The sequence below is a fragment of the Anas acuta genome, chromosome 14 (genome assembly GCF_963932015.1).
Source record: "Anas acuta chromosome 14, bAnaAcu1.1, whole genome shotgun sequence".
Taxonomy (NCBI): Eukaryota; Metazoa; Chordata; class Aves; order Anseriformes; family Anatidae; genus Anas; species Anas acuta.
In genome coordinates, this window is record NC_088992.1 from 12205275 (window position 1) to 12226800 (window position 21526).

At 51.8% G+C, this 21526-nt stretch overlaps 3 protein-coding genes across 5 annotated transcripts in view; 1 reads left to right on the forward strand and 2 right to left on the reverse strand.

Moving 5' to 3' along the window:
- HARS1 (histidyl-tRNA synthetase 1) lies at positions 1–15205 on the reverse strand. The gene is made up of 13 exons (XM_068698518.1): positions 15050–15205; positions 14834–14923; positions 13048–13167; positions 12762–12857; positions 12098–12223; positions 10304–10411; positions 8058–8156; positions 5463–5556; positions 5141–5268; positions 4808–5050; positions 1701–1817; positions 839–985; positions 1–509 (listed from the first exon to the last, which is right to left on the reverse strand). The coding sequence occupies exons 1-13, from the start codon at positions 15134–15136 to the stop codon at positions 450–452; spliced, it is 1515 nt and encodes a 504-aa protein (XP_068554619.1). The 5' UTR covers positions 15137–15205; the 3' UTR covers positions 1–449.
- Positions 15203–20502, reverse strand: LOC137864430 (histidine--tRNA ligase, cytoplasmic-like). 2 transcript variants are annotated; one of them, XM_068698520.1, is made up of 12 exons: positions 20314–20500; positions 20113–20232; positions 19749–19844; positions 18850–18975; positions 18456–18563; positions 18161–18259; positions 17737–17830; positions 17414–17541; positions 17081–17323; positions 16221–16337; positions 15793–15939; positions 15203–15645 (listed from the first exon to the last, which is right to left on the reverse strand). In XM_068698520.1, exons 1-12 carry the CDS (start codon positions 20440–20442, stop codon positions 15589–15591), a joined length of 1464 nt encoding a protein of 487 aa, XP_068554621.1. In that variant the 5' UTR covers positions 20443–20500; the 3' UTR covers positions 15203–15588. The 2 variants fall into 2 exon arrangements, with proteins under 2 accessions (XP_068554621.1, XP_068554622.1); XM_068698521.1 differs by lacking the exon at positions 16221–16337 and having other exon boundaries at positions 20314–20502.
- ZMAT2 (zinc finger matrin-type 2) overlaps positions 20447–21526 on the forward strand; it is an 18846-nt gene continuing 17766 nt past the window's right edge. Inside the window, exon 1 of one of the 2 annotated variants that reach the window (XM_068698526.1) lies at positions 20447–20594. In XM_068698526.1, the coding sequence (XP_068554627.1) occupies positions 20577–20594 (18 nt within the window). In that variant the 5' untranslated portion in view covers positions 20447–20576. Of the gene's footprint in view, positions 20604–21526 lie in introns of both variants that reach the window. The other variant, XM_068698525.1, reaches the window with a different exon arrangement.

A 21526-nucleotide genomic window follows, 5' to 3' on the forward strand; every position in this document is an offset into this window, starting at 1 on the left:
GGGGGTTGGCAGAGTATTTATTGTTTCTTGGAACCGCTGGCTTGGGATAAGGTCAGCTCCCTGCAGCCACACGCTGGCCTGAACATTTATTCGACATGAAGGGCACAAGAAGCTGCAGCCAAGAGCCTGGGGTCTGCTGACAGCGCGGGGCTCCACGTGTCATGGTAACAACTGCAGACGGGAGGCCACGGTGTGCCAGAGCCACTTGCAAAACATCTTTCCAGCAACATACTGAAGAGCCAGGGCATTTTGTAGGAGTCAGCGTGGCCTCTCTCCTCCCGCTGGGAAAGGGAGCGCACAAAACGAGAATAAATACAGCTTTCAAAGGCTCCCCCTGACCCTGCACTTGCTGCCACCCGGCCTGGTGAAGGAGACGACCAACTTGGTATTTAGAGGAGGAAATCTGTCCGCCAGAATCCAATGAACAAGTAGACAGGTCCACGCGGGCTTTAAAGCTGACTTGTTCGCATCCTGATCTCCTCAATGAGGTTCTCCCTGCGAATATTGACCTACACGGGAAAGCACAAAGGTCCATAAATACAACACAAGCAACTTGTCACTGGGTGCCTTTCTCTGGTCCCACACCCCATCTGTGGCCCTCTTGTCTCATGAGATCCCACCATCATATCACCAGTCCCTTTATGGGGCGAGGAGGCAGCAGCACCATACACAGAGCTGAATGCAGCCCTGTGAGAGCAAGCACTGCCCATCCACCTCACCAAGCACCCTCTGCACTGCAACTGGACAGGGTACAGACAGGTTTGGAGGGTTTGCCTGAGCTGGGAGGGAAGGTAAGCAGCCATCACCCCCCCTCCCAGCCACCACGAGCCTCACTCACCTCCTCACGGGTTGCCACGTCCCGCAGCTTTACAACTCCATCCTTGAGCTCCTGCTCTCCCACAATGGCAACAAGGGGGATGCCCGTTTCCTCACAGTACTGCAGCTGATTCAGGAGCTTGGGGTTCTTCTTGTACAGTATTTCTGCCTGGAATGGAACCAGAGCACAGTGCTATACTCAGCACGGGCCTGTTTCTCTGCACCCCATCATCACAGCCCCCGGCATTCTGGGCCAGTTGCCATTTGGTGGCTGTGGATGTATGCACAGACTGGCTAATGGAGAAGGCAGGGCACTGCAACTAATGAGTAACACAACACAGCTCCACAGTACTCAGAAGACTGTGCTGCTCCTGGGAAAACACAAAGCCATCAGCTCCAGTCTACACCTGACCAGGGCTGACACCTCTGGTGTCCCTAGCAGCTCAGAAGCCCTGTGGAGCACCCACTCTCCTCTGTCCAGCTAAGGGAGACTGCCTGCAGCAGGAGCAGGGCCCTGACACAGGTTGTCTTCAGCCTCTGGGATGTTGCCACCCAGACTTTTCCCCTCCTTGCAAGGCTCTGCACTTTTTGTTTTCTGTTGGAAGTGGCATCACAGCTGCCATGCAGCAGAGGCTGAAGCGCTGCCTGCTTTGGGAATCTGTCCTAAGTAGTATTACAGGGTTAACCGAGTTGTACCACCCAGCCCCCACTGGAGAACATCTAATCTGGGACACTGAGAAGAAGCAGGCTCAATCCAGGAAGGCAATCTGCTGCCCATGTTCTCCCTGTGACTCCTTTCTCCCACAGCAAACCCAGGTCTGGTCCATTCCCGGCATAAGAGAGCAGATCAGGCAGCTCCTGACTTGGCCATTGCCTGGTCATACCTTGATTCCAGCATCCCATAACTCAGAGATGAGTTTCAGCCGCTCTTCCAGGAGCTTCTTTTGGGCAGAGGCCACCAGCACCTGTGTTTCTGTTGTCCTGATCTTCTCCTCAGAGGCCTAGAGAGGGGACAAGACTCAAAAGATGACACAGATATACATGGACATATCCGAGACCCTATGAGCAAGAAGGGTCCCCACCCCATGCCCATCAGTTTAGCAGTGAAGAGGCTCAGGATCAGTGGGATGAACAGCATAAACTCTGGAGAGTCAGGCAAGGCCACAGAGACCCCATCCTAGACCAGAATCTCACTCTCTGTGCTTGTTCCATGTTGGGGGCTTAACCCAGTCTCCCTCCTGTGATGCGCAGGCTGGAGAACATGCTGAGAATGAGGAATTTCCCTGTCAACTTCTGCCTAGAGGTTGCTCCTCCACACCCAAAGGCCTGTGGCCTCTTGGAGATCTGCTCTGAGTGGCTAAGGAGCAGCAACCCCTCTGGAAGCTGCACAGAGCCACTCTACAGCTCAGTTGGGAACTACAGGTTAGGTTAACAGCAGCGAACTGAGGTGCTCCAGGACTGTCAGGAGCCACCTGCTCCCATGGCAGATGCTGGGTACTCAAAGCAGCACCTTCCTGCCTCTGCTCTCTCTGAAGGGATAAGTCTTTAAAAGGTCAGCTGCAGGGGACCAAACCTGGCAAGGACCAGAGGTTGTGGGGGAAGAATTCAGTTTCCTCTTAGAAATCCCAGTTGTGTCTGCCAAGATCTCCCCACAACAGGGCTCTGGGTGAGGGAAACGCATGGCCATATTTTGAGAGCCAAATAAGACCTATTTAACACCCACTGGACAGGACTGAGAAGAACAAACTAGTAGAGCAGCTCTGAGGAGAGGGGAACAGAAAAAATGTACCTGGGACCCTGCGAGAAGGGCTGTGCCCCCTACCCTGGGACATCCAACCCATCTGGTCTCTGCAGTGCCTTCAACAGGACACACGTGCAGGACTGTGGTCTGCCAACCAGCCTTGCAGAGCAGCGCTGGCTTGCCATGAAGGTGGTGTGGCCTCATGGATGCTTAATGCAGTGGGGAACACGAAGGCATCTGGCAGGACCGAGGAGTCAGGCTGCAGCTGAACAGGTTGTACCAGGGGCTGCCAAAAGAGGGGATGTGTCCCAGCAAGACCCTGAGGGATCATCTCCAGGCCAGAGGAAACAGGAGATCGTGGCCTGGTTCTGTCTCCTGCTGTAGAGCACAGCAGGGGCCTCTCTGAGTTCTCCAACAAAAACCGCAGCAAAGAAGACTCACTTAAGCATTTGCTGGACTGGGTCACTGTGGTGGGTACGCTCTGCTCCTGCACTTAAGTCTTGCTCAGGCTTGTAAGCCACAGCAGGCCTCAGTGGGATCACGCCTGGAACCCTCATCGACAGCTTATTAACAATGGAAACCCAGGAGAGCTCGATCCAGGAAACAGCCTGATAAGAAAACTGAGCTTGCCTATGGGTCAAGCACTTCACATAATAAATAGGAAAGTGAAAGCCTTTTCTTTTCTGACATCATTCCTTTGTTATCTACAGAGGGCTGCCTCACACCCCTGTTACTAATTGACAAAGACATGATTAAGGGCTAAGGGAAGGAGGGTTGTACAACCTGATTCCTAAACAAACTGTAAACAAAAGACCTGAAAATCTGGAAAATTACTAATCAAAAGGCAATGGCTTTGCAATCCTATAAACTGTGATCCCGAGCAAGAATTCTTTCGAGCTCTCAAGGAACAGCAGTGGACTGCACCCTTGATCTGGGTGAATACTGCCAGGCTTGGTGGTGTTGAAATATTGAGTGACTGTAAATCAGCAGAGGATTGCTGAGACTGGGCTTGAGCAGGAATGTGATTTGATTAACACGCAGGAATGTGGATTGATTAACATGTATGTCTTGCTCATCTGGCAAAAGTACAGAACCGTTGGAGATCTGCAGTTGAACAATGGACCTGGAAACTACAACAAATAAGTGGGAAGCCTCACAGCCTCATCTTGTTTCAAGTCAAGCCAGGAAAGCAACCTGCTGGTCTCACCTCCCCTTTCCTCTTGACCAAACAATGCAACAAGCCTTGCTGAGAGCCAGTCACATGGTAAATGACTCAGTCCCACCTCACCAAAAGTATAAATCTGCTATTCAGAAACCTCTTTTTGAGGATGTAGAGGATGAGAACTCCAATTATCAGATGGGTTGACAGGCCTGGACCTCTCTCCTTCCCAAGCAGGGACACCTCTTGGTAAGACTTTGCCTTCAACTCTGTCAGATGCTACTTGGGAAAATATTTATAACTAAAGCACTGAACTGTTAACTTGAGCTATTGCAGTAAGTGAATTTATTAACAGCAACCCTGAATCTGTGATATTCGATGCCTTAATAAATTACCTATATTTTCAACTTTGCAAAACTGTCACAGTGAAAGTCCTTGGCAGAGCTCTGAAACAGGCAAACGTTGACTCTATGAAGTGGCTATACTCATAATCCTCTAGACATAAGCCGTTGACCAAGTCTGGGACTAGGACTGGATCCAGCCACACCTAGGCTCTTATCTGAGAAGGAGTTTAGAAAGCAAGGGGGTCCTTTCTGAACCTCTTGACTCACATACCACACACCCTTAACGCAAAACCCCCTTAGCCAAAGCCACCTCTCAGGGCACCCCTGATGTGATGTGCATCCCAGGGCTGACTCCTTGAGGAACAAGCTCGTCCATGGGCAAACGAAGACAAGGGATAAGGGTGAGAAATTCACTCTAAGAGGGGTATTTTGGAAGCACACTACTGCTTTTAGAAACCTAGATCCTCCAATAAGCCTTGTGTGAACCTTGCCACTCATATGTCTTTATTAAAAGTTTCTGTTTCTATTGTAGCAAATTCCTTTAGATCATTGTGTTAATTGACTGATGCTTACATGCTGATTAAGTGTTGTTAAAATCATATAAACTAACCTTATTTTCTATAAAGATATATTGCAAATCCTTAATTTCTGCTACATTAAAGCTGTGCAAAATTCTCCAACAGTTACACGCAAAGAATGTAAATCCTTACTCTTTCTCTGTGCTTAGTTGAGCATCAAGGCACTTACCTCCACTCTCTGCTCCAGGATGGAGAAGATCCGCTCGATTCCTATGCTGACCCCCACACAGGGCACCTTCCGTCCCTTGGGATCAAACATCCCCACCAGACCATCGTAACGACCGCCTCCAGCCACGCTCCCAACGCTGACCGGGTCCTCCACGTGGTCGTTCTGCTGCTGCAGCAGGACAGCCTCATAGATCACCCCTGTGTAGTAGTCCAGGCCTCGTGCCAGGCTCAGGTCAAATGAGATCTGTGGGACACAAGGGAAGCCCCCTCAGCGCCATGCTCGGGGCTGCTCAGACACCAGGGCAGCACCCCTCCTGCCTCCGCCCCTCCTCACCTTTCCAGTGATGCCAAACAGGGTCAGGTACTCAAACAGCAGCTTCATGTCCCCCAGACCCTCCTTGGCCAGCTTGTTCTGGGACAGCTTTGGGTCCTGGAGAAGCTGCTCGATCAGGTCCAGGCCACCTGCGGGAACAAGTCATGCCTCACATCTGCCAGCACAGCAGCACCTGCAACAATGGGCCCGGCCAGCTGTGTGTGCTGCTTTGCTCCCTCCATCCCTGCCCCAGGCACACCAGCCCCTGCCTGGCCTGGCAGAGAGCAGCTGCACTCGTCAGGATCATGAGGGATGGACAAGGGCTCCATCCCACCATGCTCACCGTGAAGCTGGACGTACTCCCCAATGCGATCTGCAGCCTCGGGAGAGAGCCCCTTCTCTCCAACCATCTCATTCTTTACTTCCTCCCAGGGCACCTGTGTGGGTTGAGAAGAACGTGAGCCACTGCCCCAGGGATACAGCCTCTCCTGAGTAATACCCTCACTCATCTTCACACTGCACAACTCCCTCAGGGTGGTTAAAAGGTGCACGAGAAGAGCAGCAAATCAAATGCTCTCAGGGCATGGTTCTAACTACACTTCTCATGCCACTGCACAGTCTTTTTATATCCTAACCCTGCAGCCACCAAAGCTGCCCAAAATCCTGACAGCCCCAGGACAAACATTTTGGTTTAGTGATCTGGCCAGAATTAGACATTTGTACTGAGTTTGAGCAATGTCTTGCTGCTGTGGTTTCCATGATTAGGTACGGTCACATACACCAGTTAAGGAAGCGTTGCAGGTCATGCCCACCACCTGGAAAGTTGTGAGGAGATGGCTGGATGATACAAAAGCCCAGCGTAAGCAGGATAAGCAACAGCTTTCCCACCAAGCAAGGTGGAAAACAGAGCCATGATAGCATCCGGCTGCACTAAGTTAAAACACAGCCTTTCAGTACAATAACGAGGAAATTACGCCATCCAAGAAAAGCCCAGTCCTCCCTTCCTGCTGTTCTTCCATGCATACACAGACCCCAAACCTACACCTACAAGTCATGCCTCTGCAATACATCTCATTGCTAACAGCACTTTGACTAAGGCCTCCTCTGCCTGACTTCAATCAATCATCAGGCAAGGCCTGATCAGGCCTTGATCAAAGCAAGACCAGGTCACTTGGTTTAACAGGATCCAACAGGAAGGCTATAAGCACTCCTTTCAGCAATCAGCCCACAAACTGTGTCCCACATGTCTCTGATGACACTGAAATTGCCCTTGAAATTCTGATTTGGATCCCAAGCCAAGAAGACTGAGTCTATAGATGGCACTTCATTTTAAGGTTCTTCTTCCTTAGCTTTCAGTGGAGGACTGTAAACACATTTATAGTCTGATCTCTCCAGCATTCTTGTGCCTGACTAGGGCCTATAGTAAAGACAACTGGCTGCAGATAAAGAGCTCTTCCTACACTGGCACCTTTCCCTCCTCCCAGAAGTCCACTTAAGGGCCTGAATCCCTTAAGAGTCCAACACAACAGTCAGTGCTTTTGAGGCAGCGTGGTGAGCACAAACCTACAGGTTGTACCTACTTGCTGCCTCATCTCTTACAGGAACAGCTGTACAAAGAGAGGGCTGTTCTGCATCACACCAAACTAGAGTAAGACAGCGATGTCCACATACAGCACATTCATAAAAACCAAACCCGTCCTACAAGTCCGAACCAGCACAAGTGTGAACAAAGCGACCAGGAGACATGGGATGGGCTACTACAGTCTCACAGCACTGGGAAGAGATTATGGCACTGAGCAATGTCCTCCTTGTGACTGTGTGCACCCTGCTGGGATGCTGTGCGGTCCAGGCCAGCCCTGGAGCCCTGTTCCTAGCAATAACATCCTTGCACTGATGGTAGCAACAGATGAGTGTGAAGACGTGCTGTGGGGACACACACAATACAGAGCAGTACCAAACTGACCACCCTTCCCCTGCACAGGAGGCAGGAGAAGTGCTGTTGGTGTTATTTTACAGCTTCTTGTTTCTAGTTTCCTATTCTCACTCCAAGCACTTTCCTCTACCTCAGATCTCTACCTCCAGGTGAACATGGAAACCTCGCCCACACAGGTCCGCCTCACTTCCCTTTGTTGCATCTCTGATGCAGCTACGTGGGACTATCTCCTGAAGGTCCTCAAAACAGCTGGAGACACATGCTGTGCAGTGACACCCTGCTCATGCACAGCACAGCCAGCAATGTGCACGTGATGCAGGCTCTGTGCTCTCAGCAGACATCACGTTACCAACCAAGACCAGCATGAGCTTGCAGACAGCACAACAAAACAACTGGATAACAAAACAACTTCAGCAACCTTGCCACCTGGGGATGTCCATTTGTCTCAGCATTGTCATCTGTAAGCTCAGTGTCTTACACATCCACTACTTATGATTGCAATTCTCTACTCCTGAGAAGGGCAGAGATTTTCCCTTCATGTCATTTTTTTTTTTTGCCTTGCTATTGAGGTGTGAGATTTTAGCAAAGGTTCCAGGATACAACTGTGATTCCTCACACTGCCAGAGCCGAACCTGCTGTATTAGAAAAATCTTTTAAATGCCCTGGACTAGTCTGGGGGCAGGTTTCCATGACCTAGATTCATAAGCAGTAGCATTTAAGAAAGCTAGAATTTGGGATGCTGAACCTCCCATATGAAGAGCTATTTTTCCTCTCTTCTTTTCCATCTCTCAGGACGCTGTGGGATGCTAGGAAGGATGCTAAAGGAAGTGCAGAATCCAGTTTTGCTATGTGACTGACTTGCCTGGTGTGCCTCCCTTCCCTCTCAATGCATAGGGTGAAGGGGCTCACATGGGCAGCTTGATGTTTATCAGCATTTTCCAGACAGTTCTCACAGACCTGGACAGACTCACAGGAACTCCAGAAGCCCGGAGCTCCAGTCCATACCTTATCCAGTTTGTCAACGCTGGAGCAGATTGTTCGGAACTTGCTGTCTGGGACACCACAAACTGCAAACATCCCATCGAGGATGCGCCGATCATTGACCTGGGAGACAAGGAAAAAGTCATTTACTATGAGCTTGAGCAAACGCTTCAGATGAGTTTCTCTCTTCTCTAATTTTAAGCACAAAAGAGAGAATCTAGCAGTCACCCTAACCCCATGGGAAACATGAGCCCCAGGCACACTGGTGTTCTGATGAGCAAGTTATTTCCCATTGCAAATCTGTGGTGAAAAAAAAATAAAAATAAATACAGCTATCTGCATTTTCAAAAGCCTCTGCCAACATGCCTCTCTAGACACTCAAGAAGCCAAAGTCAGAAGGGGGTAAAATTTTGTTGTAGATTAGGAACTGACAGAGGGAAGGTGAGAAAATGAGTTTGGCAAGAACATGGTGAAACAGACTCAGCTGGAACAGCAAAGAGGAGCAATGGGTGGTAGAAGAACCATAGTACAGTCTACCAGAAATAAACATGCCTAGAGGGAGGCTGCCTTTTTTTTTTTCCCCCTCATGTCATGGTTCCTGGGTAATTTCTGTCTCTTCCCCATTCCTGGGGAGCTAAGCTGCCTCTCACCCCAGGAGCAGGCCAGCCTGCACGAGTGGGTCCTGCTAAGCCTGGGGAGAGCCGTTGCACTCTCCTTCCAGAGCCACAGACACCAACAATCAACAAGAGAATGAAAACCAAAGGCACTGTAGTGAATTGACCTCAGCTGGCCAGCAAGTGCCCACCAAGCTGCTCTCATTCCCCTCCACAGGACAGTGGGGAGAAAATCAAATAAAAAGCTTGTGGGTCAAGACAAAAGGTGTATGATCTCCCTGACCATATACCAATTGCTGTCAAGGGCAAAGCAGGCACTTCTTGGGGAAGATTAATGTAACTTAATCTTAAAAATCAAAGAGGATAGAGGGAAACAAAAACAGAACTAGAACCACCTTTCTTCCACCCCTCCTCCTTCCCAGGCTCAGCTTCGCTCCTTACTCTTCTACCTCCCACCACCACCCCCATGAGCAGTACACATGGACAGAGAATGGGGGTTGTGGTCAGTCCCTAACACTTCGTCTCTTCCCACAGTTCTTCAGAAGGGACTGCTGCAGCACGGACCCCCACAGGGTCACAGGAGACCTGTGATCTCTTCCTGCAGCACCCTCGCTACCAAAACCTTGCCACGTGAACCCAGCACAGGGGCCTATGAATCATCTCATGGGTGGATATGTAAAAACAGCTCAGGAACAGACCTCAGACTGACGAGATGAATGCAGTATGTTACACTGCACTCTCAATACAAGAACAAAGGGACATCTGGTTATGTTAAAACCTTACTAGGAGATGTTCTTTTCTTTTAGTTCTTTTGATAGTGAAGTCAATTCCATGGTTTAATTATGTTCTGTAAGAGAAGGTAATTGAGGCCAAAGGCTTAGCTGAATTCAAAATTCCATGGGTAGGGAGAGCATCTACAGTTAAATTAGACAGAAACAAAGGCTGCTCAGGAGGTTGTAACCCTCCAGCATTGATATCAACCAAAAAGAGTCCCTCACAGAAGCCATGGAGCCCTCTCCACTGCAGGCAGGTTATTCTGCTGTTCCCCACTGCAGAGATGCCTGCTCATCCTCAAATAGATTTGCTCATACCACTGGCCAAACACAAACTAGCTGGACTTGATGTAGGGAGGCAGCTCCTATGCACAATGCTTCAGCTCATCTGGCTCAGGGGCAGGCAGCTGGGAGTGCAGCACCCAGCCCACACCACTCAACTCCCCCAAGTTGGTGGGAAGGCAGCAGTTTGCAAACTACACAGTGCACACACACAGATGTTCGTCCTAAGGGGGCATTAATAGCTGGGACAAGTGCAGGGATCCTGGGCCAGAGCCTGTATTTCACTGCAGGCAGTGAACATGGCAGTCACCTTGTTGCTGGGCATTTTGTAGGGGACTGTGGTTGATGAGAAAGAACTCTGCCAACTATGGCCTCAGGAAACCTACTTGAATTCCCATCTAAAGGGGAGCCTGAGATGAAGTCCAGCCCTTTAGTACAGACACTGTGAGAAGGCAGAGAGGCAAGATGACTTCTGCATCTGAACCACACGCCTCAGTGTGCATTACAATAGGAATAGGTGATGTGAAAAACTGCAAACAGCAGCCACTGCTTCCTACTGCGGAACAAAGAAACCTGTCCAAGGACCCAGCTCCAGCCTCACCTTAATGAGAAAGTCCCCAAGCTGCAGGTCACTCAGGATCTCGTGCACTATCTTCAGACACTCAGCATCTGGAATCATAGGGTCAAACTGGCCAGCGATGTCAAAATCCTGAGGAACAAGAGAAGGCAGAGAGCATTTCAGCACAGCAGAGAGGACTGTAGCCACACAGCCTCAACTCTGCTGTTAATAGCAGTTTGTTTACAAAAAGCAACAGAAATGTTGTGAAAAATGACAAAAAAGAAGACAGCAGAGATCATCAATAGCAAATAAATAGAACAAAGGAACCAGGAAGGGGAGGAGAAAACTACTTGTTAGTTGGTATGACCTAAATGCCAAATGTTTTTCCTTGATCCCCATGATGTTTTGTTGTTTTATTTTTTTAATATACAAGCAAATCAAGTTAATGACCAGGCATACAGTGGGAATAATACAACAGAAGTCATCAACATTCAGAAAAGAAAAACAAAAGAAACAAAAAGAGACCTCTTATTCCACCCCAATTTACAAATCCCCAAACACACAATTTTCAATCACGTCTTGAGTAAAAGAACAATTAGGAACACAGGAATGAATCGCGACTCAGTAAATTTCAACGTGGTTTCAAGAAGCTTCCAAAATAAATTGGGGCAATGGAGGAAGAAAGAGATGAAATTGCATCTGTCAATTCTCCAATCAGCTGAGTGTGAGGAAAGCTGATGCAATCCCCAAGGAAGTTGGGCAAGGTCTGGTACAGCCAGGAAAATGCTGCTACCATCATACAGGTGAAATCTCACTGGAAAAACCCAGTGGAGGGCTGGTCAGTTATATTTGAAAGATGCAGAAAAAAAGCTACGAGGCTGAGCAGTGAAGTAAAGCATCTCCAAGGAGAGAAAAGCAACAGAGCTTGATCTAACCAGCCTAGGGAGGGAAAGATTGCTCTCAACATTTCAAAAATGTTCATTTAGGAAAGGGAAGGAATCAGTGTCAAGGGATAACAGCTACCACTTAATAACCTGCACTGGCACAAGGAAAAGTAAGCTGTCAGACACAAGTAAGTTTTAGCCTATTTGCAGCTAGCCTAAGAAGATGATCCTAGAATGCTCCTTCAAATGAGACAGCAAGCAAAGACTCCAAGTTGTGTGAAAATGGGCCTTCTCCAAGGTCCAAAGCTGGAAGGTATAGACAGGGATTGTATGAAGAAATGGAAATATTCTCAATTAAGAATTTACTTGCGATATGATGCCCTGGGGACTGTGATAGTACAGCGGAACAAATCCATTCCTCAGGGCTATCACACTGAGAAAGCCACAGAGGAAATTGAATTCTTTGTTCTGGAATTAGGTCTCAGGATTTTTGCCTTCCTTTGAAATAAAGCTGGACTAAGCATGGGATGGAAGCAATGGGTGCTGTGGCTGAGTCACTCACCTGGCTCATGCATTCTTGCTCACACACACAAAAGTTCAATTGCTGCCACATTTGGGATCAGAAGGAAATTCTTTCCCTCAACCAGGCTGACAAGCACTGTGGGATAGAGTAAGGAGCTGCCCTCCTCCACAGTGCAAAGCACGCCCAACATCTGGGGGTTACATTGCAAAGTTCCCTGCTATGGCAGCGCCCCGTGTTACGACCATCATCCACAGTCTCTCCTACTCTCAAGCTGCTTTTCAACCCCAAAAAGGGAAAAGAATGAGAAGATGAGTTTCCCATCGCAGGGAAGGCGACTGCGAGATAACACAGCCTTCGGTTCCTGCTCCTACAACCACTGCCCAGCCTAGAGACCCGCAGAGCAGCACCCCTGCTGCTGGCCAAACTCACACACTGGTAGAACTCCCTGTAGCGGCCCCTGGTCATGGCCGGGTTGTCCCGCCTGTACACCTTAGCGATGTGGTAGCGCTTGATGTTGGTGATCTTGTTCATTGCCAAGTAGCGAGCGAAGGGCACCTGGGACCACAGAGTTAAGGATGGGAATAGAGAGGGATCACCCCACCCAGTTATCAGTCACAGGCAGCGCTGCAGCCTCGCTATCTTCCCAATGCCCAGCACAGTTCAGCACACGTCCCTGGGGCAAAGCAACAGCTACCAGACAGCACACCTAGCCACAGCGCTGCAGGGTCTGCACAGCTGTCCATGACACAGCCCACCCATTTTGCCACTAGCACAGGGACAGGTGCCCCTGCAGGCATCTCCCAGCACTGCTTTGGGTTACATCTCACTCCCTAGTCTGAGTTCCCTGCTGTAGAAGAAACCCCACCTAAATTTCTCTTCCCTCCACACACAAAGTGTTACTTTGCCTAACAGACAATGGGCAGTAAATAACTAAGCAATGGTTCTGTGCCCGCTACGCCACACTACCTGCTCATGCTTTCCCTGCCTGTATAGGGTCAGAACCCTCCTCCTCCCTTGCCCTTGGAGCAGCATTGTCCCAAAAAGAGGGCAGCAAAGATGACAAAACCCCCCAGCGCTGGCTGTTGCAGGATACAGTCAGGTCATAGCGCAGGGACAGCAGCTCCCCTCCTTGATCTTTCAGATCATAGATGAGCTTTGAGTCTTCTCCGTATTTCCCTGTTAGCGTCTCCTACAAAAAAAAAAAAAAAGACACATGAACAAACAGTGTCTTCAGCAACGGGAAGAGTCCTAGAGCACGCAGAACAAGGACAGAAAGGAAGGACACCTAGGAGATGGAAAAAACTCAGCCCTCAACACAGGGTTTCAACTGCAGGATCCCCACCAGCTCAGCCAACTTGCTGCACTCTTGCTCAACTCACCTTCAGCTCAAACACTGGCGTATCAATGACTTCTGCTCCATGGCGCTTGAAGCAGTTGATGATAGCAGTGAAAACTCTCTCGCGAATGGCCATTTGTTTGGGGCTGTAGTCCCGCGTGCCCTAGGATGAGAAAAGGAAAAAGGAAAAATAAAGCAAATGACACGTTGGCTTAGAGATATGCAGTGGCAGACAGATGTGAGAGGTGATGTGAAGAATCTGTCATACTGCTTACCAAGCTAGTGATCAGATCAATTCACCAGATACTAGTACAGGGGTTAAAAAACAGCACTGGAAAACATTAGGACACGACTCAGATGAGATCTGCTACAGTCTGCACAGCTGAATATGTCAGAAGTTTCACTACGTACAAAACAGAGGAGCTAACATGGATCCAACACCCAGACAGTTCAGCACCTTCAAGGATGACAACGCAGCTAGGATGTGTCCACAGCTCCGATTCACGTGCAGCATTAGCCAGACCCTTACACAACAAGCCATCCCGAGAGGTGGAAATAGGAGGACAGGCAATACTGTGAAGTTTTGGAATAAGGAACAGCTTTATGCTTTCCAGAGCACCCACAGAGAAACCAAATTTCCAAAGCACGATACCTATGAAGTTCACTGGGATGGGCTCCCTTTTAATCTTCATCACTGTTAATAGTCACCAAATTGTTTCAGTGACCGCCTCCAAGCTTTCAGTAACTCACATAACTGTCAGTTAACTGTACCTCTCACTTTCATTTTTCCAGGGCCCAATGGTTAGACAGGAGGAAGCAGAGAGAGCCTGCAGGTCGAACAGCAAAGGGTTGCTTTCAGCAGTGCTCTGACACAGCTGAAAGAGGCTGGAAACCCAAGCTGTTTCCCCTGATGCTCACAGAGCTGCAAAATCCTCTCCCTGCACCTTTAACAGTGAGATATTCTTTCTTCCCAGGTCTCACACCACAGCTACAGTTGCCAAAAGATGTGATAAAGGAAATGGACAAGTGAGACTGTGTTGAGGCACTTCCTTTAAATCAGTGACATGAACATATATTAGTAACTGCCTCTGTGCCACAGCATGAAAGCACAGCTGGTCTCTGGTCAGCTGCTGGTGTTGAAACATCCAGGATACAAAAGAAACTTCAGCATAAATTGCATTATGAATGCTGGAAGAGGACAGAGAGATGCCTGCAGCTGGCCAGACCCGCTCCATAAGCGGGATGACCCCACCTTTACAGACTAAGACAAAACCAAAAGCCGTGAGCTCTCTGAGCATTCCTGGCAACGCTTCCAGGCACCTGGAGCACTTCGCAGCACTGCGTGCTCACCCGGCCTGCAGCAGCCTGACCCACTCTGCCAAGGTTAGCAGGAACAGGAGCAGCTTGAGGATCCTTGCGGGCACTAGTGGGGTCAGTGCTACAATAAATTTGAAGTTCTGATCCTAAAAGCACTGGAGCAACGCAAGTCATGGCCTCCCTTCAAAGAGAAGAACCCAGTCGGAGAGCAGACCTCATACCGGGCAGCTATGAATAAGACTGACCAAAACTGATCCTGCCAGCTGGTGGTTGGCTTCTCAGAGAAGCACTGGAAAGCGTTTGGTTAGCAGGGTGTCGGGGTTTGGTGCTGCCGGGGTTATTTTAATCCCCCTTCTCCCATCGCCTCACTGCTGGAAGCAAAAAGGGGCTGAGCAGGGCCCGGTGGGTGCTGCCCGCCCATGCCCGGCACCCACAGGCCGGGGGGGGGGCTGTACACACACGAGGCGGCCCCACACAGGGCGAGGCGAAGCGTGCAGGCTGCGGGCCGTTACCTTCGGGGTCTTCAGCACGAACTTGTGCTTCCCCTCCTCGCCCCCGAGCTGCGCCTTCATCTCCAGCAGCTTCGCCACCTCCTTCGCGATCTGCGGAGGGAAGGAGAGGGGAGCCGGGCGTTACCGCAGCCTGGTCCCTGTAACACCGCCTCCCCCCCGCCCGCCCCACACGGCCCCGGCCCCGGCCCCCCTCAGCCTCCTCGGTCCCCGCCGCACCCGCTCGGGGTCGGCCTCGTCCTGCTTCAGCCTCCGCACCACCTCCGCCTGCTCCCGCACGGCCGCCGCCGCCGCCTCAGCCGCCATGGCCGCGCCTGCGCAATGCCGCCGCCGCGCCTCACCGGGCGGAGCTGAGGAGGCCAAGAGGCGGCGCTTCTCCGAGTTTTATTTTATTTTTTTAATAAAAAAAAAAAGAAACACCACAGAGGGGCGCAGCCCAGCCCCAGAAGTGCCCCCACAACGCGTGTGGCTCGCCTGTTGCCCGGGGCACGTCCCTAAGGCCTTCTGGTCCCCCCCCTCCCGGGTCTTCCCGCTGTGGGGACATGGCAGGGCCCCGCTGGCACCACACGCCTCAGGACCGCAGTGTCCATGATTTCTGAACCATTTCAGAACCATTTCAGAACCCCCGTGCTCCTTCCTGGCACAGCCCGCTGCAGTGCTGCCAGGTGGGCAGAGGGCAGCCGGACCTCAGCAGGAATCAGCGGGCGCTGGGGTTTCCAGCTGTGCAGTTCGGGCAAGCAGCTCTGGCCAGAAGGGTGCTAGGGCTCCAGCCGTCTTCTGATCTCATCGGCAAGCCCTTCTCTTGGGATATCAACCTGCAAAGAAAACAGGGGGGAGCCGTCATCTGTCAGGCCCGTGATACAGCTCGCCATTAGAACACCGTCACTGAGCGAAAACCCAGAGCCTTTCAGCAATTGCTGGAAGCACATGTGAAACCTGGTGTAGAAAGGTGTTCTCCTCACCTCCTCTCTTGTTGCAACATCTCGCAGCTTGACAACTCCATCTGACAGTTCCTGCTCTCCTATAATGGCAGCAAGAGGGATCCCCATGTTCTCGCAATACTGCAGCTGTTTCAGCATTGTAGGATCCTTCTTGTACAGCATTTCTGCCTAGAAGGAAGCAGCAGTGAATCATTGATGCAAAGCTTGCTCTGATGGATCTTGTAGCAAAACTTCAGGCAGTGAAACTGCATGGAAAACTCTGCCTCATTACTCCTGGAGCAAACGACTGCCTTTAGTGCACTCAGATGCCTTCCTTCTCTGCCTGCTAGATCTCAGGCAGGCCACAGTCTTGAACAGAGAGCTAGTGGAGTTAGTATAGCTGCTCCAGCTCCCCCCGAGACTCTCCCTCCCTGGAGACTTACAGCACCAAGCCCACATCCTTACTTTACCTTGATCCCTGCATCCCATAGCTCAGAGATTAGCTTCAGTCTTGCACTGAGTAAGCGTTTCTGAGGTGTAGCCACCAGCACTTGTGTCTCAGTCGTTCGAACTTTCTCCCCAGAAGCCTGCAGGGACAGACACACTCATGGAAGTCACTGGCTCAGAGGCAATCTGAAGCTCACAGCAGAAGCTCACCTAGGTCATCTCACTTGACCTAAATCCTCAGCTGTTAGCTCTACAAAACAAGAATATTTAAAGCCTGATCGTTGCTATTCATTGAATATTACTGAGCAGAGTCCTCCAGTGCACCTGCATTCTGACACACTATCTAACCGTATGCTGATGTATCTGTGAGACCTTGGCTTTCCTCCATCCTAGATGAGAGCTGCACTGCTTTCTAATTTATCTTTTGATTCTTCAGATGCAAACACTTTGCCTCAGCCTCACTTACTATGAATCACAAGCTCAGAAATAAATGCAGGGTGATAAATTTCCCAACTGACTTTCCTGTTATAGAATGAGTGCCACAGACATTATTGAATTTATAATTTCACGATCTCCAGGACAGAAAGCTTCACAAGCACGAGACACTTAAAGTGACTTGGGAACAAACTTCAGGGAATGGATGAGAAGTCAGGGGATGTCTATGATACTTCTGTTGTTTCTGCTACAAAATGCTGCCCGTGACTGCAACTTGATGGACTACAGGAGAGAAAAGGGCTCTTTCTTCTGCATGGACATTCAGGCATGAGATGAGGCACCCTCTCCCCTCAAATCCTTTCTTCTTGAACGCTGTAGAGCTCTGTAGTAAGTAACAGACTACTTCCTAGAGCCCTCCCCCATGTGACACGCTGCCAGCAGCACCCACCTTCACTCTCTGCTCTAGGATGGAGAAGATCCGCTCGATCCCTATGCTGACCCCCACACAGGGCACCTTCCGTCCCTTGGGATCGAACATCCCCACCAGACCATCGTAACGACCGCCTCCGGCCACGCTTCCAACGCCAACTAGATCTTCCACATGGTCATTCTCCTGCTGCAGCAGGACAGCCTCAAAGATCACCCCTGTGTAGTAGTCCAGGCCTCGCGCCAGGCTCAGGTCAAATGAGATCTGTGGGACACAAGGGAAGCCCCCTCAGCGCCATGCTCAGGGCTGCCCAGACACCAGGGCAGCACCCCTCCTGCCTCCGCCCCTCCTCACCTTCCCTGTGATGCCAAACAGGGTCAGGTACTCAAACAGCAGCTTCATGTCCCCCAGACCCTCCTTGGCCAGCTTGTTCTGGGACAGCTTTGGGTCCTGGAGAAGCTGCTCGATCAGGTCCAGGCTACCTGCGGGAACAAGTCATGCCTCACATCTGCCAGCACTGCAGCACCTGCAACGATGGCCCCGGCCAGCTGTGTGTGCTGCTTCGCTTCCCTCCATCCCTGCCCCAAGCACACCAGCCCCTGCCTGGCCTGGCAGAGAGCAGCTGCACTCGTCAGGATCATGAGGGATGGACAAGGGCTCCATCCCACCATGCTCACCGTGAAGCTGGACGTACTCCCCAATGCGATCCGCAGCCTCAGGAGAGAGCCCCTTCTCTCCAACCATCTCATTCTTTACTTCCTCCCAGGGCACCTACAAAACAAGAACACCCATCACCACCCAACGCTCTCGTCACCCACCATCTCCATCAGCCCGTGTATATTCAGAACATGTGAGGGAAGATAACACAATTCTTGGTGAGCAATTTCACAGATCACTGCATCCATCTCACAGGGATTAACTAAGATCACTGAAGTTGCCAGGTGTTATTCTTGGCCACTGCTACCAGCCTAAGAGCTCTCCAAGTCCTTTACAAACACCAGTGGCTTAATTATTGTGATGAGAATAGCCATGACAGTGCCCAGCCAAAGTCATCCAGCCCCTGAGACTGGAAGTGATTTGCCCTGAGAGCACAATGCTTACCTTGTCCAGCTTGTCTATGGTTGAGCACGTAGTTATGAACTTGCTCTCCGGGATGCCACAAACGGCAAACACACCATTCAAAATTCGTCTGTCATTGACCTGGGGAATGGAGAAGCACGCTTAGCTGAGGAAAGATGTCCCACCATAGTTTCCCTTTGCCCTTGCCCAAGGGACGCTAAAAGCTGCAGCTGTTGAAGACTGTTTGTGCCTTTTAGCTGGTGTCTTAATCCCACAGCACCCTGGAGCCAGGAAAAGAAGGCTCAAGCGTGTGAAAACCACCAGGCTCTGGTCTCACCTTAATGAGAAAGTCCCCAAGCTGCAGGTCACTCAGGATCTCGTGCACTATCTTCAGGCACTCAGCATCAGGAAGCATAGGATCAAACTGGCCAGCGATGTCAAAATCCTGAGACACAAGTAGAGGCAGACGCTGGTGTAGTTGGACTGTGGCTGAAATCTGTCTCTCAGCTGCCGTCCTGTTCAGCACTGAGTTCTCGCTGCTTCAGCACTACCCCAGCTGCAGGCTGGCTGTGCGGGGCCTCTGTTCCAGGCGCAGCTCAGCCAGGCACCTCACCCGGCCCCACGGCTGAGCACAGGCCATTGGTATAACCCAGCAGTCCACACCAATTCCCAGCTCTCTCCTCCCAAGCAGCCCTGTCCCCGCTCCCCTTTCAGCAGGCCACAACACTCACGCACTGGTAGAACTCCCTGTAGCGGCCCCTGGTCGTGGCCGGGTTGTCCCGCCTGTACACCTTAGCGATGTGGTAGCGCTTGATGTTGGTGATTTTGTTCATTGCCAAGTAGCGAGCGAAGGGTACCTGGGACCACAGAGTTAAGGACAGGAATAGGGAGATCCTCTGAGCTGCAGAAAGCTGAACCTCAAAGCTCCTTGTCTTCATCTCACTTTGCTCCCAGATCCCCAACAGATCTCTGAACAGCCTTGGCTGACAACGAGTACCACTGTCATAAGAACAATGTGCTCCTCTAGCAAAGGGACAACTCCATTCCCTCCTTCCTAATCACAGTATGTGGGCACCCTGCAAACACAGGTCTTTACCAGGTCATTTTGCTCTCTTAAGATGCAATACAGACAAAATTCAACATATAGTGCACATGATAAAGAAGAGAGCTTTTAGGTGAGGTGCGGAGATGGAGCTGCCCCAGGATGGATGCTTGCTTTGTATGTGCAGCAAACATTGCTGCTCTCTCACAAGTACCACAGCACTGGAAAGGTGGCACAGCCAGGACAAGAGGGCACAGAGGTGGGGACTGTAACAAGCAAGAGCTACAAGCAGTAGCGTGGAGCATCCTGATGCATGGCCACAGAGTAGGGAAGAAAGGGCAGCTTTGATGGAGATACTGGACTGACTGGGAGGTGATTTGAGGCAGGGGCCATACTGATAAAAGATCAGATGGGACATCCACTGGTCAGAGGGAAGGAGGTTTAGTTCACCCTGATGGGAAAAAGCTGAGATTTGCAGACAGGTGAGAACAAGGACGATCTGCCTAACACCTTTAAAGTAGGCAGGGTGGCAGTGCCCTCAGTTTGTCACTGTCCCTGCCACCAAAGGCGGAGGCTACAGTGGGATACAGTCAAGTCGTAGCGCAGGGCCAGCAGCTCTCCACCCTGATCCTGCAGCTCATAGATGAGCTTCGCGTTGTCTCCATACTTCCCCATCAGCGTTTCCTAGAGAGAAGCAAAAAAAAAAGACTGTCAGAGGAGGCAAAGAAAAGTAAAGACGGGCAGGGACCAGGCTGAGCTTCCCCTAAAGCAGAAGGGCAGGGGATGGAGGGCAGGGGTCGGAGGAGCACCCCAACCCCACAGCGGTGACCCTGCAGCCCCAAAAGCAGAGCCGGGGTTCCCCCAAAGCGGAGCTGCCCCCGCTCCCCCCCGGGGCACCCCCTCAGCCCTCCCCGGTCCCCACGGCATCCCCGAGCCCTTGGGAGCCCCTCACCCTCAGCTCCAGCACGGGGGTGTCGATGGCGGCCGCCCCGTGCCGCTTGAAGCAAGCCACCACGGAGCCGAGGAGCCGCTCCCGGAGCGCCGCCTGCGCGGGGGGGTGGTCGCGGGTGCCCTGCGGCGGGGGGACGGAGAGCTGAGCCCCGGGACATCACAGCTCAGCCCCGCCGCCCCCCTGCTCCCCCCCAGCCGTTACCTTGGGCGTCTTCAGCACCGAGCCCACCGCCCGCCCTTGCCCTTGCCCCTGCCGGGAGGCGGAGAGGAGGCGGCGGGGCGCGGGGCAGCGGGTGAGGAGGAGGAGGAGGAGAGGGGGGGGGCGGAACATGGCGGCCGCGGGGCTCCGGCGGCGCTGAGGGAGGCGGAGACGGAGCCGCTGCGAGGTGGGGAGGGGAAGGGGGCAGCGGGAGGAGCCGCGGCGCTTTACGGCGCGGGCGGCGCCACAGGGCCTGGAGCCTCGAGATGGCGTCGGGCAGCGGGGTAGGCGCGGCGGGGACGGGGCTGGGGTCCTCGGGGGTGCACGGGGGGGACGGGGGTGTGGGGACGGTCCTGAGGGGCCTCCGCGCCTGCAGGGGTGAAGGGGGAGGGAGCGGCCTCGTGTAGGGCCTGGGAGAGAGCCCTGCTTTGCAGGCGTGTCCTGGGTGGCCTCTGGGGGGAGAGCGGCCCGTGGGGCCTGGGGTTTCCCTTCCCTTCCCTCCCCTTCCCTCCCCTTCCCTTCCCTTCCCTTCCCTTCCCTTCCCTTCCCTTCCCTTCCCTTCCCTTCCCTTCCCTTCCCTTCCCTTCCCTTCCCTTCCCTTCCCTTCCCAGACCCCACAGGGTTTGGTGTTGGGAGCACAAGGGTCTCGGCTCCATAACCTGGCTGCAGAGCCAGGCTGGTTTGAACCCCTCAAGTAATAAATATCTAGCAGCTGGCAGCACCACACGGCTGTGTTTTCGGGCTTTCTTGGCCAATCTTCCCTTCGTTTGAAGCCGCTTGCTGAGGAGAGCACAAGGAGCAGGACGGAGGCCAGGGAATGAGGTGGAGCCTGCGCTTTGTTTTCAGCTGCTGGGGGTTCACAGAGTCACAGAACGTCCCGAGTTGGAAGGGACCCGTAAGGATCACCCAGTCCAACTCCTGTTTGTGTTCACATTACTTAGAGCTGGGCTTCAGACTCTTGCTTCCTTGTACAGGCCTCGACGCTGATACTGGGCTGACCAGGCAGTCTCCGTGTCCAAACAGAGCAGGAGGGCACTTCCATTTTTTAACTGTTGTAACTTCATGCGAAATACTGTCCATCACCCCGAGCACAAAAGATTCAGGGGCTCGCAGCCACCCTCACCTCCACCAGACCAACTAAGACAGGTTCCTTTGGGTATTATCTAGCCAAGGCCTTGTTGCAGGTGCCCAGCTCAGAGCTGGTTTTGTTTTGTTT